At 38.4% G+C, this 19,061-nt stretch overlaps 1 protein-coding gene across 13 annotated transcripts in view; it reads right to left on the bottom strand.

Annotated features, from left to right (window-relative positions):
• Positions 1-19,061, bottom strand: part of SOX5 (SRY-box transcription factor 5) — a 1,147,842-nt gene that overhangs the window by 50,116 nt on the left and 1,078,665 nt on the right. For all 13 annotated transcript variants that reach the window (XM_042247392.2, XM_042247394.2, XM_042247393.2 and 10 more), the window contains one exon: positions 7,294-7,471. In XM_042247392.2, the coding sequence (XP_042103326.1) occupies positions 7,294-7,471 (178 nt within the window). The remainder of the gene's footprint in view (positions 1-7,293; positions 7,472-19,061) is intronic.

The raw sequence follows: 19,061 nt of genomic DNA, 5'->3' as shown, positions 1-19,061 counted from the left end.
GCCACACAGGTCTGTCTACCAAGCTTCTCTACTGGACTGTCCCATGCAGCATGTCTAGCATGGAATTCATCATCTTCCCACCACCTCACTCTGTTTTTCCTACATTCCATGTCTCTTTCCAGCTGCGCATCCAGTCACTTGGGAGCCAACTAAGATAACTTCTTCAGTTCATATGTACAAAACAAGACAACCAGTGTCTGGGGTTATGCCTCCTCCTTAGCTCTCAAATGTGCTTTTTCTCCTGCTTTTGCTGAAGCCACCTCCTATCTCACTTGGGCTAGTGTTTTCACCTCTTAACTGTTTTCCCTCTTTAAGCATACACCCCTTGAATCTCTCTCACACTCTGTTTCCAGCTGAAGCAGTCCAATATCTTCCAAAAAAGGAAATTTGAATCACTTCACTTTACCCAATTAAAAACGCAACTCTTGCTTTCCTGGTAGCTCAGCTGTTAAAAGAATCTGCCTGCAATGCAGGAGACCCCAGTTCAATTCCTGGGTCGGAAAGATCCGCTGGAGAAGGGACAGGCTACCCACTCTAGTATGCTTGGGCTTCCCGGGTGATTCAGACGGTAAAGCATCCGCTGGCAGTGTGGGAGACCTGGGTTCGATCCCTGGGTTGGGAAGATACGCTGGAGAAGGGAAAGGCTACCCACTCCAGTATCCTGGCCTGGGGAATCCCCATAGATAGAGGAGTCCAGTGGGCTACAGCCCATGGGGTTGCAAAGAATCAGACACGACTGAGCAACTTTCACTTTCACTTTCCTACCCCAGAGCTTAAAGGAGCACTTCTTAAGTCGATGATCTGAATATTCTGTGAAAAAATAATTCCATGTTCAAAAGAGTAAGGGAAATACTAACTTAAAGTTCAAAAGGTTTCTCTGTGGCATGTATTCCCCAACTCTTGAATACATTAATGTGACTGTGAATCTTCCAGAGATAACAACAGTATCATATTCCAAATATCCTGGAACAAGAAACTCTTTTAATGTTCCCCCCAGAGCATCATTCTGGGATAAATTCCAAACACTTTAAAATGGCCTAATAGTCTTATGATATCAACCCTGCTTATCCTTCCCACGTCATTTCCTGCTGGTTTCTCAAGAGCTCTGTGCTTAAGCTGCACGGAACTATTTCCTGTTCCAAGGACAAGCCTTCCTCTTCACCCCCTCCTCTGTCTCCCGAGCTTTCCTCTTAAACTGAAATAGGCGCTTTCTGGTGTGTTTGGGAATTTACTCAAATGTCAAGCCTTCTTAAGAATTTTCCTGACATACCCCAGACAGGCTCCTTGGCACCCTTAGCACTTCTCATCTCCAGGCTCCTGCAAAAGCCTGGAGATGCTTTTACTGTCACGTTGCCTCTTGTTTTCCTAAGTTTGTCTTTCATGCGAATCTGAGTTATTTGAGGGCAATTTTTTTTTCCCTTTCAGCCTTTTATTCCTTTGGCCCATCGTAGAGTTTGCTGAAGGAATAAATGCCTATTTCTAAGTTGAAAGTATCTTCCTTTGTAATTCCAAGTTCATTGATGATCTGCTTCATCATATAAATGGGAGCCCAAACCACATGACACAGGTTTCTTAAAATTCATGGCTTTAAAGTGTACTATCAGGGTAATACAAATTCTTATTTACTGCATTTAATTATTTTACGTAGAACTTACTGGCTGTAGTAAAAGTAAGGGAACATGTGTTTCAAGTAATACTCAAAAAATATTAAGCTTTTTCTGTTTTCTGAGGTCACTTATCAACATCAAATTTTTGGTACCCAGAAGCCATTTCTTCATCTATTAAAATTTGTGAGAATTAGATAATAAATGTGAAATTAAACTGTAAAGTGCTATGCAAATATTAATTGTTAGATGCTGAATATTATCCTTAACTTCCTGATAATCTAGTGGCTTTCTAAGAAATGATTACAGTGTTCTTGTTCAATAACCTACCTTCCCAGAAGCTTTTTCTCATTAAAAATGTAACCTAATGAAATTTACAGGTAAGATGCTTATTCACATCATTGTATTTTAAATTAGCAAGTTGTAGAGATAAATATCACATTACTGGACTTGAAAATATTGCCCTTCATTTTACTGAATCAATGTGCGTCTCCTACATTTGGTCCGCAAAGTTTTACATTTCATTCGTCAATGCCTCTGAGGAATGAAGGGCAAGAATAATATGTTCCAATATCCTCTGAAGACATGATGGAACAAAGACTCTAGATATCTAAATCCTTAGTTTGGGACTTTCATCTGCTTATCCTCCATACTTAGCAAAATGTATGGCATAGAGACAATATTCAATACCCATTTATGGGATGAATGAAGGAAAGGATAAATAGATGACTGAGAAGAACATCTGAGGCAGAGAGGCTGCCAACAGGTAACAACTAAAAAAGACGGCATGCAACCCAGAGACCATGACTGTAAGGCCTCAACCTCCACTGGCTGTGAGGTTTGAGTAAGTGACTAGGTGGTCATGTGCATTTGTTTCCTTACAATTCCAATAGTGGTAAGAACTACAGAATCACAGGACTGTCCTCACTGTGACAGGGACTTACTCAGAATCCCTGGGTTAACGCTTAGCCTCTTTCAGCTGCGGTTCCTTACCTGGAAAATAACAATTTCTGACTAGATGACAGGGATATTTGTTGCTGTTGTTTAGTCGCTCTGTTGTGTCTGACTCTTGCGACCCCATGGAATACAGCCCCCCAAGGCTCCTCTGTCTATGGGATTCTCCAGGCAAGAATACGGGAGAGGGTTGCCATTCCCTTCCCCCGGAGGATCTTCCTGACCCAGGGATCGAACTCACATCTCCTGCACGGGCACTGAGACACCAGGGAAGCCCTAGTTAAAGGTGTATAATTTTAAAATAAACAGTGAGAAAACAGACTAAAATGCTTTGATAAAAGTTGGAAGTTATACATATACACAGGAAAGGTTGGAAAGGGCAGTGAAGGAAAGATAACATCTGGTCAAAAGATTCTAAAATTATCCATTATTTTTCTGAAATATTCATGCTTTTTAAGGAGCTTTCAATGGTGCTGCCTATCATTTGCATATCATACAAAAGTATTCTTATAGAATGCAGTGTAATATTGCTCACCAACCTCAAAAACTCACACTCTTTATTTGTAGCTAATAGATATATAGCAAAGAGACCCATGTCATTAATGATAACTTAAGTTATCTTTCGATCCACAGTTTTCCCTGGCTTATTAAGGGCATAACACATTAATTTTTCTTTCAGGGGTGACCTTTACAACACCATTAATGCTCACAGCTTTTATCCCACTACATTATTACTCATTACAGTTTCAGCTTTCAACATCTGCATTTGTTGAAAAGAGAAAAGTAAATTGTAGTGGCATCAAATCCTCAGAAAATATGAGGGATGTGTTTGTGGTGAAGGGCCTTCTCAGGGAAAGAAAATAGGAGAAGTTTCAGTAGTGGAAAAAGTCAGATGATAAATGTCATTAAATACATTCTTGCCTTTCTAAAATATTTTGTCATACTTAATCCTCAGAATGCTGAAATAAAAACTCCTCACATGACAAAAAATGCAAATATATCAGTTATTCCCTTAAAGATTCCAGTTCTGGGGCTATTACAAAAGTATCTCATACACCAACAGTGTCATATTTATGAGCTTTCATGTCTATTATGGAAGTGAATCCTTTTTGCCAAATAAAATATTTTTCCTTTTACATGCTTTGGACATGAAAGCAAATCTTATCTTGGTGTCTACTTTGGATGTTGAGCAGAGTAACTGAGAGATCATAACAGAATGGTGCCTAATGATAAAAAGAACACATGTGCCCCAAACCATTTTCAAATTCTGAAAACCTCCATTTTCTTTGTTTCTCTTCTATGGCCGCCCCACTGGCCCTGACTGACTTGCTCTTGGCAAATAATCTGGAAGCGAACGTTGTGGAGATGGAAGCACTGGAAATATGCTCCTTCAGCTTTCTTTCTGTCCATCTCACAATTTCTTTGTAACTTTACCCTTTTTCTCCCCTCATTTCCTCAGTCTTCGAGAAAAAAGGGGCATTTCTTCTCTCCAAAGCTAATGCTGTCTCATTTCTTCTTCATCTGTCATCACCCATGGAGTCTTTCATATCTAAAAATGTCTCAAATTCATCTTCGTTTATATATACACACAGATAATTTCCTATTCTAAAACCTGTTTCTACTTAGTCTTCTCAAAATATAATCACCTCTCAACACCAAGCTTACAAAAAGACTGATTCATGTAGCCATTGCACTTTCTGTCTTCATGTGCTTCGAATCTTTGTAACTGGAAGTCTCCTAAACCATTCTACAAAGCCTGTCTGTTACAGTCTACCTGTCCATGAGTTCCAGGTAAATCCGAAGGCTTTTCTTCTTCATGTTCTTTAATTCTTCTACAGAATGTGACACCATCAAATAACCCCTTCCATTTTCAAATTTTAATTTGTCCTAGACAAGCAGGTCACTGCTTTCTCATCATCTTTATTCTAATATGCTCACTTGTTCTTTATCAGTTTCCCTCTTAGAAAAAAGTGTGGCGGTAGTTTAGTTGCTAAGTATGTCCAACTCTTGCAACCCTGTGGACTGTAGCCTGCCAGGCTCCTCTGTTCATGGGATTCTCCTGGCAAGAATACTGGAGTGGGTTGCTGTTTCCTTTTCCAGAGGATCTTCCTGACCCGGGGATCAAACCCAGGTCTCCTGCCTTATAGGCAGATTCTTTACTGACTGAGCTATGAAGGAAGCCAAAAACACAAAAAAAGTGTGGTACTTTCGAAATATGCCCAAAGATAGACTTTGAAATTGATTAGAGTTGGGGCCTAATTCCCCTTTCTCTGAGCTGGGCTGAACTTAATGATTCTGTTCTAATGAAAAGAATAAAGGAGAACAGACTGAGTGACTTTGGAGACTAGATCATAAAAGGCACCGTGGCATTCTCTTTGTTCTCCTTCCTGGATCACTCACTCTGGGGAAAGTTAGTTGTCATCCTATGAACAGCTCTATAGAAACATCCACATGGCAAAGTACTGAGGTCTCCAGCCAACAGCCATATGAGTAAGTCATCTTGGAAAAGGATCCTATATCCCCAAGAAAGTCCAGGTCCCTGGCTTGCATCTTGACTGGAGCCATAAGAAAGACCCTAAGGTAGAACTAGCAGCTAAGCTGCTTCCCTATCCTGACCCTTAGAAGCTACGAGGTAATGAATGTTGGTTGTTTTTAAGCTGGTGAAATTTAAGTTGGTTTGTTACACAGTAAGAGATAATTATGGGCTTCCCACGTGGCTCAGTGGCATAGAATTTGCCTGCCAAGCATGGGATGTGAGTTTGATCCCTGGGTAGGGAAGATCCCCTGAGAAGATAATGGTAACCCACTCTAATATGCTTGCCTGGAAAATCCCATGGACAGACAAGCCTGCATGGCTACAGTTCATGGGGGTCACAAAAGAGTCACACACAACGTAGTGGCTAAACAAGAAATAACTATACACAGCATATAATACCTCTGCCTTTTTACCCACATCCTTTCTTACTATACCCACTCTTTGGTGAACTTATTTGCTCTGATGGCTTCCAGAACCTCATTAAGGCATAATTTCCATGTCTAAAATTCTAGCACCCCTTTCACATACCAGATTTACTAATTAACAACATCCTCCTGAACTTCTCTATCTAAAGTGATGCCTGAAGTTTCAAATTCAACACGTATTTTTGTCTTGCCCCAACCTACATCCGCTCTGATCCTCTCTTTCACAGTTCAGGAGGCGGGGAAGCAATATCCTTTCTATATTGTAAATTCAAAACCCCCAACTTCCTTGTCTCTAACTTGAACCTCACCAGATCCATTTTACTGTGGATGCTGCCGCTGCTGCTGCTGCTAAGTCGCTTTAGTCGTGTCCGACTCTGTGCGACCCCATCGATGGCAGCCCACCAGGCTCCCCTGTCCCTGGGATTCTCCAGGCAAGAACGCTGGAGTGGGTTGCCATTTCCTTCTCCAACGCATGAAAGTGAAAAGTGAAAGTGAAGTCGCTCAGTCATGTCTGACTCTCAGCGACCCCATGGACTGCAGCCGTGGGTAGGTTATATCAATTAGTCTTTAATGATATCTCTTCAACTTATTCTGTCCTTTGCTTTATCATTGCTTATTTCTAGCTTGTGTAACTTACTCTTGTCCTCCACTAAAATAGTGACTTCCCTGATTCTAATCTTTGCTGCCAATACTCTTAAAATTCGGATCAAACTGCTGTCTGAAGAAAAAGTAAAAACTTCTTAGGGTAGCATCCCATCAGACTCCATCTGCCCCTTTCAGTTTTAACTCTGATCAATTTCTACTACACACTCATTCTATATTCCAGTCAAATCAGTGTATTTCTCAAAAATATGATATTTTACTCTGGGTTCTATCTTACAGCATAAAATACCTAGGGATACATCTTTTTTAAGGCTCCATTTAAATTAGTCTATTCTTAATCCTTCCCAAATAGAATTTAATAGTTTCATCTTTTTGATTATAGGATTGTTATCTGGGTGCTAGAACAGCACTTGCAACAGTTGATTTAAACTATAAGACAGATAATTCCCCCCACCTTAACTGGACCCTGGCTCCTTGAGGGCTGATCTGTGATAGACTCCACATAGCTGCAGGCAAATAATAAATGTTAATAAATGTGGGTTGAAATAAGTATTTACAGTCTAATTTATGTGTTACTAAAATAAAGACTACTGGAATTTTAAAAAGCTTATAGAAGCATTTTCCAGTGTTTGTTTGCTGAAATGACAATCGTGAAGAAATGAAGTGACCAACTTTTTATAATATTTTGGTGTAGTGAAGTAAATCTCAAGAAATATGGAACTGAAAAAAAACAACAACAAAAAGAAAAACTTGACATCCTGATGGCTGACTATGATTCAGGCAGAATGTACTTCATCATCATGTATACTTCATACACATCACACAAATGGAAATAAATTTCAGTGACTCAAAAGGCAAGTCACCTAACAACAACAATCTGGAACCAAGGCTCTCTGTGATTAGCCAGTTTGGCCTCTTTTTCATAAACTTAATATCAGTCATATCAACAAACATAACCAATTCAATTAGATTTTCAGGGGGGCATTAGCACTCGGAATTTAGTTATACACTTCAATTTCATGTTTAAAACAGACCTGTGGAGTTCGTCATATTGAAATTCTCCTCTGGAACTAAAGTCATATAGAGACTATGCGTGATCTGCCATTAAAAGATGCTTTCATTCAATTGTCATAAACAGAAAATCAACAAGAACAAAAGAAACAGAACTTACCTATTGTGCTAACTCTGGCTGAAGGACTAGCTAATGATGCTGGGACAGAGGCTTTGAGGGGGCCTGCCCCACTGTTTATTCTCAGAGCTGGCATATGGGGAGAGGTGGGTGATGTGGGTGATTTGCCATCAGAGGTCTTGGGTTTAGCTGATAGGTTCAGTGGCTGTGCCACTTCATCCTGCAATGATCATTAGAACATGAGCTGTGATAAGGAAAGTCTGATTAAAAATGTCTAGAAAAACATAGGTATAATGCCTGTCATTTCCCATCAAATACTTCCAGTCCGTGATCTTAACATTCGGTTTGAACATTACAGTGTTTGGTTAGGTGTCAACAATGGCACTTTCAACTACATATTATGAAAACCTTTTATATATGAGAGAAAGTTCACATGCACTCCACTATCCAGAGCATGTAACTGATGCCACCTGTAAAAAATATTAACAAAGATATTATTTGTACTATTCACTTTTATTGAGAGACAATGCATAATTTGCATAAAACTATAATGTAGATTTTTTTTCAACCTGCAAAGAATAGGTGTTGAGTCCCAACCATATTTGGATCCTGGTGCTTAGACAGTATACCTAGAACCTCCATGATGGAGGAGTTAAATGGTGTGTACCTCTGATTAGAACTGTTCTCCAAATTACACACAGAAAAAGAAGAAACTTTCTTTCCTAAAAAAGAATCTTTTTTCCTAGGTTTCACAGAAACACTTTAGGGTTTGATCTAAAAATGAAAATACACATAATTAGCATTATGTTAACATATATTATTTATTTATATGCAATACTGTTCTAAGCATTTAGCATTACATTTTTAAAAATCCAGATTTTCCTTACAGTGTATTACATGGTGGTATGAAGATCAGCATGTGGCCAGCTCAGCATGTATGGTGACTTCCAGTTGTTCTCTGCTTGAATAGGTCAAGTGTACATAGTTTACATTCTATTTCATAAAGTATTCTATTTTATACCTTTCTACATCAGCTTTTTTGTAAGTTCAAATATAAAATTTATGGGTATAATTATCACTAAACTGTCTATCACAATATAAAAGAATCAGATTACCTTAACATTATACTACTATTCTTTCATTGCAAACTAAGAAAGTTATTCCTTTTTTGTGCTCTAAAATTGCAATGTGGTGTCATTTGTATTTTACTATTTATATAATCTCCAATTTTACCTATGTATTATTGTAAAACAAAAATTTGGTTGCCACTTAGTTTCATCTCCATAAGTCAAGAACATAAAATATCTACTAGTAATAGGTTAACTTGTTGAAAGTAGAACAATTTAGAATCAAATGGTGTGATCTGGTGACACGGAAACATATTAATGTGTACAAAATTTGATATGTATATATTTACCCAAAACATTGAAATAAATCACTTTACAAAAATGGCATGATACGATATTTCAAGTTTATATTTTAAAAGTAATTTACTGTTATTCGATTCCATGGTTAGCTTCACTTAAGAAACTCATGAACAGGCTAGGGAAAATCATACTTGAACTTTTTTTTCAATTCTATTTTCTTTTTCAGAGAAAATAACAGTTATTTGAAAATCCATGAGATAATTCAAGTGGCAATCTAGGATCATGATAGATGCATAAAAAATTATTGACCATGATACCATATTTATATGAATTCATAGAATCTTGGAAGGAAGTATAATAATTCCATGACTGGTTCAACACATAATTTTGAGCAAAATATTTTAAAAACTACAGAGCAAAAATCATTCCCAGATCTTTCAACATTTAGTGAGTGAGTCAGTCATAATCCTTATACATGATGGCAGATCCCTAGAATACTGTGCCTTTTCCCCCTATACTCCAGTGTGGATGAGAACTTCTCAAAATGTGATCTCTAAACTAGTACCATCAGCACCACCTGGGAACTTGCTAGAAAGGCAGATTCTCTATTCTAGAAACTCTGGAGATAGGCGCCAGAAACCTATGTTTCAACAAGCTTTCCCAAGTGATTCTGATGCACCCAACCATTTGAGAGTGAAAAAGTCGGCTTAACACTCAACATGCAGAAAACGAAGATCATGGCATCTGGTCCCATCACTTCATGGGAAATAGATGGGGAAACAGTGGAAACAGTGTCCGACTTTATTTTTTTGGGCTCCAAAATCACTGCAGATGGTGATTGCAGCCATGATATTAAAAGACACTTGCTCCTTGGAAGGAAAGTTATGACCAACCTAGATAGTATATTGAAAAGCAGAGATATTACTTTGCCAACAAAGGTCTGTCTAGTCAAGGCTATGGTTTTTCCAGTGGTCATGTATGGATGTAAGAGCTGGACTGTGAAGAAAGCTGAGCCAAAGAATTGATGCTTTTGAACTGAGGTGTTGGAGAAGACTCTTGAGAGTCCCTTGGACTGCAAGGAGACCCAACCAGTCCATCCTAAAGGAGATCGGTCCTGGGTGTTCATTGGAAAGACTGATGTTGAAGCTGAAACTCCCAATACTTTGGCCACCTCATGCGAAGAGTTGACTCACTGGAAAAAGCCTCTGATGCTGGGAGGGATTGGGGGCAGAAGGAGAAGGGGACGACAGAGGATGAGATGGCTGGATGGCATCACTGACTTGATGGACATGAGTCTGGGCGAACTCCGGGAGTTGGTGATGGACAGGGAGACCTGGCGTGCTACGATTGATGGGGTCACAAAGAGTTGGACACGACTGAGTGACTGAACTGAACTGAACCTTACATAGTTAAAGGGAGATTATTTAAAAATTTTATTTATGAGGCTTCAAAAGTCTCCAAAAACCTTCCTCAATATAAGGGGGTAACATTAAAAATACATAATGGTATCTCAAATATTTAAAGTGTTACCAGAACATATTGTAAGCTAACAATATGAAATGAAAACATGCATATGCATAACAAACTAAATGATGCTGAGGTTCCATGGGTCACTATGGATTAGAATTCAGATTTTCTCTCTGTTATTCAACCTAAAAGTCCTGTCATACCAGAGTTTTATCAACTATTTACTGGGGCTTTCCAGGTGGCACCCATTGTAAAGAACCCACCTGTCAAGGCAGGAGACATAAAGAGATGTGGCTTCAATTATGCAACTGTAAATACAGAAGGCACTTTTCCCGTTATAAAAGTTGTACCTGCTTGCTAGTGTCTGCATGAAACTACTGGGTTTTTTCATGGTAGCCTGAAAACTCTTTTGACCGCATCACCCCACAGCTCTTGCAAAAGTTTTGAGGGGATGAAAGTGAAAGTGAAAGTCACTCAGCTGTGTCCAACTCTTTGCGACCCCATGAATTATACAGTCCATAGAATTCTCCAGGCCAGAATACTGCAGTGGGTAGCGTTTCCCTTCTCCAGGGGATCTTCCCAACCCAGGGATCAAACCCAGGTCTTCTGCATTGCAGGCAGATTCTTTACCAGCTGAGCCACAAGGGAAGCCCTTGAGGGGATACTTGGAGAAATTAGAGGTGGCTGTTTCACTTGATTGTGCAGAAAGAAAGGAACATATCCTCAGAGGGGCAACAGAGATCTATGAGCACAGGGGAAATCAAGTCTGAGTGTGTGTACTGGGGCGAAGGGGTGTTCATGAAGATGATGCAGACATGGGTGCTGATGGGGTGAAATGTCATATGCTTAGCTTTAAGCACTATGTATTATAAGCTCATACTAAAAAACTACCAAAAGCACTGATGACATCAAGAAGCCTGCTGGAATCTTAATATTCTCCTGCATTCAAGGCAGCTCAGATGTCTGAAAGCCAAAGAGTGCTAAGCCCCAAGGACATAATAGAGGTTGACGGCTGCAAAGCTGATAGATATATCATTCAAAATTGCCTCTCCTTCTCCTTCATTGTATGACCAGGCTAGTGGTATATAAGAATCCACAAGCCTGATCCTTATACTGGTAACTATATATATAATTTTTGACTCACTGTATGATATTATTTCCCAATTTGGTTTTTTAAATAATTTACTACTGAGCTATTATACCAAATGCCCATTATTCATGAAGAATACAAAAATTACAGTAGTTTTCCATTTTCTATTAATTCTTTTTTATTTGACTAGATGAAAATTGTAAAACCACAACTATAAAATGGAGGTGGACTATTTACGATGTGCATTCAAATAATTACAAATATGCACCATAAACGCAAAAAGTAAGGTTTTTCTATGTTGTTTTTCATTTGTGATATCTTATCATTTAGGAGAAACACGAAAACATAGCATGATTAACCACTATTCTTAACAAATAAAACATGTTCATATTATAAATAATAGTTTACGTATGAAATAATGTTAGTTATTTTGAAGGTTAGGAAAGTATTGGAAAAGATGGCATTTATATGAAAGTAAACCATCAGGCACTGAGGAAAGCAAGTTCCTTTTAATTATTAATACTTGTCCAACTGTTGAATGTGGTTGCCAGTTGAAAGTTTTGGAGATAGCATATTTCATACTTTTATCATTTATACACAAAGTAATAGTTAAGAAGAAGTATTAGCTATATTGCTGTTGAATAGCTCTAAACTTGTACATGAAATTATAAGGCAAGCATTTAAGCTTTTAAATGTGTAGCTAAGGTAAGCACGTTTTAACTAACTAAAGGTAATATTCTACATAGTTATGCAATTCACTATAAATATTTCGAATCATTTATTTAATCTTTAATACTGTGAAGTGATTAATAACTTCAGAAAGGAAACGAAGGCTCAGAAAGGTCTAATGAAACCCAGGTTTTTGGACTCAACATACAATACCCTTTTCATTTACATGACGAATTTAAACTTAAAGAGATGCTGATGAAATATAATTTCTGGAATTCAGCCCTAAACCATATAATTCTATCACATAATAAACCACATAAAGTTCAGTATACATGCAATAAAATGAACTAACACACACATTTGGGACTTTATATATATAGTTTAAAAGTTGAAGCACAAGTTGTTAACTTGTTTTGGTGATTTTTTAAATGCTTCTCTGTTCACTACACCATATAGCACCAAAACTTTCCCTCAATAATACTAAAGACTTGTTACATTAGTCTATTCTTTGTGAAAAATACCAAGTGTTCATGTATAATATGGCAGAAAATATAACAATTCATACAATAACGTGCAAGAGAATACTGTTTTGTACATCCAAATACAAGTTTTAGGAACCTATTCGTGACTATAAATTCCCTGAATAAGCAATTATTAAATCTTAGTTGTCTAGGATAAAATGCAAAACAAGGACAATCCAAAAAACATATAGTTCAGGAATGGCCCACTTACAGCTCTTATGAGTTGTCTGAAAGCAAACCTCTCACTTAACATCAGCTTGTGGTTACATTACTAGAGATATTGCAGAGATTCTAACGAATTTGTATCCCAGCCAATGAAAATCTCCCATACCTATAAATTATAAATTAGATAAAGAAAAGAGCTTAACACAAATATATTGCCTTAAACGCACCAAAGAAATATCAATTATGATCATTAATGCAGCAACCATTTCCTTAGAAACTTAACACATACTGTAAAATAACTATATAAAGGTAATATATATTCATTTGGTTTTCAAACCTTAAGTCTTCTCTTACGGCTTAGAGGTAAAAAACCCACCTGCCAATACAGGAGGCAAGGGTTCAATCCCTGATCCAGGAAGATCCCATATGCCATGGAGCAACTAAGCCTGTGCACTAGAGATATTGTGCCTGTTCTCTGGAGCCCATGAGGTACAACTACTGAGCTGGCATGCTGCAACTACAGAAGCCCACACGCCCTGGAGCGCATGCTCTGCAACAAGAGAAGCCACCACAAAGAGAAGCCTGTGCACCGCAAGCAGAGAGTAGCCTCTGTTCGCTGCAACTACAGAAAAGCCCACAGCAATGAAGACTCAGCACAGGCAAAATAAATGAACAAATGAAATTGTAAAATGCTTTTAAAAAGTCTGTTCTAGAAAAAGACACGCTACTATATTACAACTGCATAATACTCATAATTCTGTAATGTGCAAAGACCAAATTCGCTACAGAAATCAAACAATTTATCAAAGAACAATTATTCTCCAGAATCCTGGAGGGTTATTTCCCTCTCCACGCTCCTGAGCCTTCCTTCATATTTTTGCTGCTGCTGCTAAGTCGCTTCAGTTGTGTCCGACTCTGTGCAACCCCATAGACGGCAGCCCACCAGGCTCCCCTGTCCCTGGGATTCTCCAGGCAAGAACACTGGAGTGGGTTGCCATTTCCTTCTCCAATGCATGAAAGTGAAAAGTGAAAGTTAAGTCGCTCAGTCGTGTTCGACTTCGCAACCCCATGGACTGCAGCCTCCCAGGCTCCTCCATCCATGGGATTTTCCAGGCAAGAGTACTGGAGTGGGTTGCCATTGCCTTCTCCGAGTCATATTTTTGCTAAGGAATTTTAATAGAGAACTAGAGAACAGGGATACCAGTATCCTAAAGAGGTCTACTCCTTTCTTCCTATTTGCACTCTTGTCCTTCACAACATAGATCTCTACCAACATGTGGGAGCCTGGACCACAAAATGCACCATTAAGGGGATGTGCACATGATCTCCAGAATAAAAATTTCATCTTTATTTACTTTCTCTTCTCATTATATAGTTGACGATGTAATTCATGTCATATCACACTTGTCTCCAAATTTCACTTCCTTAAATATTTACCTAAAGTAGTTATTGAAAATCAAACATTTCTTTGGTAGTTAACAAATGTATAGCACTCTGACGACAAAGAACAAGACCATATACACCTACCTAATCATCCATCCATTCATTCATTATTTATTAAATGGAACTTCAACTATTTAACAATGGGTACTTTATGCTGGGCATTAAAAAATGCACATCACTTGACATCAAGACATGTGGCTTTGAGGCTTTTGCTTTGTGTGTCCAGTAATAAAGATGTAAAAAAGTGTGCTTACTTTTTATTCAAGCCCTAGGTATAGAGGTATGTGAAACTATGTCTTATTTAAAATGAATTCTTTAAGGACACTTTGTCAATGGATTTAATATGTTGTATAAATGGGGCTTCCCTTGTTTCTCAGACCCTAAAGAATCTGCTTGCAATGTAGGAGGTGTGGTTTGGTCCCTGGGTTGGGAAGACCCCCTGGAGAAAGGAATGGCTACCCACTCCAGTATCTTTGCCTGGAGAATTCCATGGACAGAGGAGCCTGGTGGGCTACAGTCCATGGAGTTGCAAAAAATCAGGCATGACTCAGTGACTAGCACTTTCATTTATAAATATACTTTGATTCTCTAACAGCCATGCAAAGATTTTATATATACATATACATACACACACATATGTATATATATACTATCAGACTACTTGTGCACAATTTGAAAATCGTTCCCATATCTATCATCAACACTCACGTGAAGGAAGTAGTGGTACTAACATACGGGGAGGAACAGAAGCATTCATGAAACATATTGCAGAATTAATCATGATGCTGCTATTATCCTCTCTGATGAAGTAACCACATTAAAATAAGCATGGAAGCTACATAACAGACTGAAATGCATAATGTGCGCTGTGGCCACACCTCTCTTCCTTAGCTTGTGTCTACTTCATCTTTTTCTTCCATTTTTATTATTCACTGTAAGAGCCCTCTTTCACCTTTTGCGCCCATGTAAGGCATTTTCTCCTTACAGTTTAGCAGAAAAAAACAGTAAACACTAGAGATGAAAACAAAACAAATATGATATCGCCAAAAGACGTGTTTCCCTCCTTTTTCCTTCATGGAGAATTTAGATGAGAAAAGGTTTACATTTATGTGCAAGAAGAGAGTCAACTAAAGTTAATATATAAAACTAATTTTAACAATCTTAAAATTATTTTCTTAGCATGTGAAGAATTAGGAATCCTAATCAGGTGGCCACTCCAATGCCAAATTTAACTAGTAACTTCCTGGTACCTAAAAATCAAGGCTATCATCTTAGACAGCATTTTACTTCTTAAGCCCTTTTCATGAACACACCCTTGCTATGGCACTTCCAGACTACAAGATGCCTTGTTAGCAGGAGAAAGAGCGCTCCACGAATTCTCTGATAGGTATGCTTTTGCTGTGTTAATGCTATCATTAGACTTTATTGCCATTTAAATTCAAGTCTTAAGTTATTTAGCTGAGGGTAATATGTTCTGGCTTCTCATTTGGCTTCCTCATTTTGCCATTTTACACTTTTGCTTAATGTACACCTGCTTCTTTTAAAAGTGGATGCTGGCAGTGTAGTTGGGGGACATTTGCTTCAATGTGGTAATTATACATTGTGTTTACATTTACATTGTTGGCCCTTAATTAATTGAAAGGTATTCAAATCGTATTCATCATCTAATTTGTTGTTTAAAATGTCCTCTGTTCTTTCCCTGAAAATACTTTAATAGATTTATTTTCCTTGTTTTCTGACTTATTGATTTAAAGCCTCAAAAGTGTAAATTATACCCAAAAATACACCTACACATACATTTGAAAACAGAGAGGAAAGACTGTAGCTTCTGGAATATTAGTAATATTTCACATATTTTTTCTAATTAAAAAACTTCTTTGAAATTCCTAAACCAAAAAGATGCCATTTTTTTACACACCCAGTTTTTCTGTGATAGCTAGCCTCCAAGATGTGCAGTCACTAAGTTTGTGTCCAACTCTTTGTGACCCCATGGACGGTAGCACACCAGGGTCCTCTGTCCTCTACTATCTCCTGGAGTTTGCTCAAATTCATGTCCATTGAGTTGGTGATGATATCTAACCATTTCATCCTCTGCTGTTCCCTTCTCCTCTTGCTTTCTATCTTTCCCAGCATCAGTGCTTTTTTTTTTCCAAAGAGTCTGTTCTTTGCATCAGGTGGCCAAAGTATTGGTGCTTCAGCTTCATCATCAGTCCTTCCAATGAATATTCAGGCTTGATTTCCTTTATGGAGAAGGAAATGGCAATCCACTCCAGTACTCTTGCCTGGAAAATTCCATGGACAGAGGGGCCTTGTAGGCTACAGTCCATGGGGTCGCAAAGATTTCCTTTAGGATTGACTGGTTTGATCTCCTAGCAGTCCAAGGGACTCTCAAGAGTCTTCTCCAGCACCACAATTCAGAAGCATCAATTCTTTCGTACTCAGCCTTCTTTATGGTCCAACTGTCATATCCGTACAAGACCACTGGAAAACCTATAGCTTTGACTATATGGATCTCTATCTGCAAGGTGATGTCTCTGCTTTTTAATACATTGTCTAGGTTTGTCATAGCTTTCCTTCTGAGGAGAAAGCATCCAAGATGGCCCCCAATAATTCTTGCCTCCTAGTATTTATGCTCCTATGTATCCCCCTCCCACAATGAAGAGGACTGATCTACATAACCAATAGGATATTGCAGAAATGACAGTTTGACTCCTGAGGCTAGGTCATAAAGGACATCACAGCTCCAACCTTCCTCTTTCTTGATTGCTTGCTTTGGGACAGGGTTTCTCAACTTCAGCACTATTGTTTTTTGACTAATTCTTTGTTGTGAATGACTATATTGCAGAATGTTTAGCAGTCTGCTTGGCCTCTACCAGCAGATGTTTCTAGTGCATCAACTACACTTGCAGTGTGACCAAAAATATCTCCATACACTGTCAAATGAGTCTTCAGGGACAAAATCACCCTTAGGTGGAAGCCAGGGTCATGTCTTGAGGACACTTAACCAATGGAGAGACCCACCTGGCAAGGAACTGAGGCCTCCCACCAATAACCAGTACTTATATGTTAGGCATGTGAGTGAGCCACTTCGGAAGTGGACATAACCAGGAGAGGTCAAGTTTTCAAGAGACTGTAACCCCAGTGGATATACTAGTACCAGACGAGGTTTCAAATGACTAACCTCAGTTGACACCTTGGCTGCAATCACATGACAGTCTTAGCTAGATCGAACCAAGTGAGCTACTCTCAAATTCATGACCAACCGAAATCATCTGAGGTAAGTGTTTATTGTCTAAAGTCACTAAATTGGGGGGTATTTTGTGAGGTAGTGATATCATATCCTCTGTAAGAGAAAATTGTAGCTAATATACATGAAGTTCTAATACGATTCCAAAGCACTTTTTACCTAGATCTCATTTTGACTCTTGAAAAAATCCTTGTGTCTGATCCTTCAACAATAATACGCAATAACATCTCATACGCAATTACATCTCATGAATGTTCCTCAGTTTCATTTATGTATTTTAAGAACTAGACATCATTCTTTTCTCCTTTTTCTTTCCTTCTCTTTTAATATTTACTGTCCCTTCTTCTTAACATTTATAACTTAGCTTTTGAGATTTTAATTTTCAGTTCAGTCAGTTCAGTTGATCAGTGGTGTCCAACTCTTTGTGACCCCATGGACTGCAGCACGTCAGGCCTCCCTGTCCATCACCAACTCCCGGAGTTTACTCAAACTCATGTCCATTGAGTCAGTGATGCCATCCAACCATCTCATCTGCTGTAGTCCCCTTCTCCTCCCGCCTTCAGTCTTTTCCAGCATCAGGGTCTTTTCCAGTGAGTCAGTTCTTTGTATCAGGTGGCCAAAGTATCAGAGTTTCAGCTTCAGCATTAGTCCTTCCAATGAATATTCAGGATTGATTTCCTTTAGGATAGACTGGTTGGCTCTCCTTGCAGTCCAAGGGACTCTCAAGAGTCTTCTCCAACACCACAGTTCAAAAGCATCAATTCTTTGGCACTAAGCTTTTTTTTATAGTCCAACTCTCACATCTATACATGACTACTAGAAAATCCATAGGTTTGACTAGATGAACCTTTGTTGGAAAATTAATGTCTCTGTTTTTTATATTCTGTCTAGGTTGGTCATAGGTTTCTTCCAAGGAGCAAGCGTCTTTTATTTCATGGCTGCGGTCACCATCTGCAGTGATTTTGGAACCCCCAAAATAAAGTCTGTCACTGTTTCCACTTTTTCCCCATCTATTTCCCATGAAGTGATGGGACCAGATGCCAAGATCTTAGTTTTTTGAATTTTGAGTTTTAAGCCAACTTTTCCACTCTCCTCTTTCACTTTCATCAAGAGGCTCTTTAGTTCTTCCGTGCTTTCTGACATGAGGGTGGTATCATCTGCATATCTGAGATTATTGATATTTCTCCTGGCAACTTTGACTCCAGCTTGTGCTTCATCCAGCCCAGCATTTCTCATGACGTATTCTGCATATAAGTTAAATAAGCAGGGTGACAATATGCAGCCTTGTACTCCTTTCCCGATTTGGAACCAGTCTGTTGTTCCATGTCCAGTTCTATCTATTGCTTCCTGACCTGCATACAGATTTCTCAAGAGGAAGGTCAGGTGGTCTGGTATTCCCATCTCTTTCAGAATTTTCCACAGTTTATTGTGATCCACACAGTCAGAGGCTTTGTTATAGTGGATAAAGCAGAAGTAGATGTTTTTCTGGAACTCTCTTGCTTTTTTCAATGATCCAATGATCATCATTTTAATTTTAGATTACCTAAATTTTATTTTAGATTAACTTTCTGACTGCTACTTTTTAGTTTCAAAACTTTCTAAAAATAAACTGTAGAAACAGTTTCTGTACATTACTTAGAAGAATGTCATATGGGAAAATCTTTAGCTCACAATACCAAATGAAAGCATACTCACAGAGATACCATCGAGTCAATTTTTTGAACTATTTGAAAAGAAGAGCAACAGGAGTAATACAAGTGTGAACAACAATATTTGATGAGAAGAATTATAATACGAAAGAGTATAAAATGTACAGTGTTTCAGATTTAACCTTGGTTAAC

The sequence above is a fragment of the Ovis aries genome, chromosome 3 (genome assembly GCF_016772045.2).
Source record: "Ovis aries strain OAR_USU_Benz2616 breed Rambouillet chromosome 3, ARS-UI_Ramb_v3.0, whole genome shotgun sequence".
In the NCBI taxonomy this organism is placed as follows: domain Eukaryota; kingdom Metazoa; phylum Chordata; class Mammalia; order Artiodactyla; family Bovidae; genus Ovis; species Ovis aries.
This window is presented reverse-complemented; position numbering and strand designations above follow the sequence as displayed.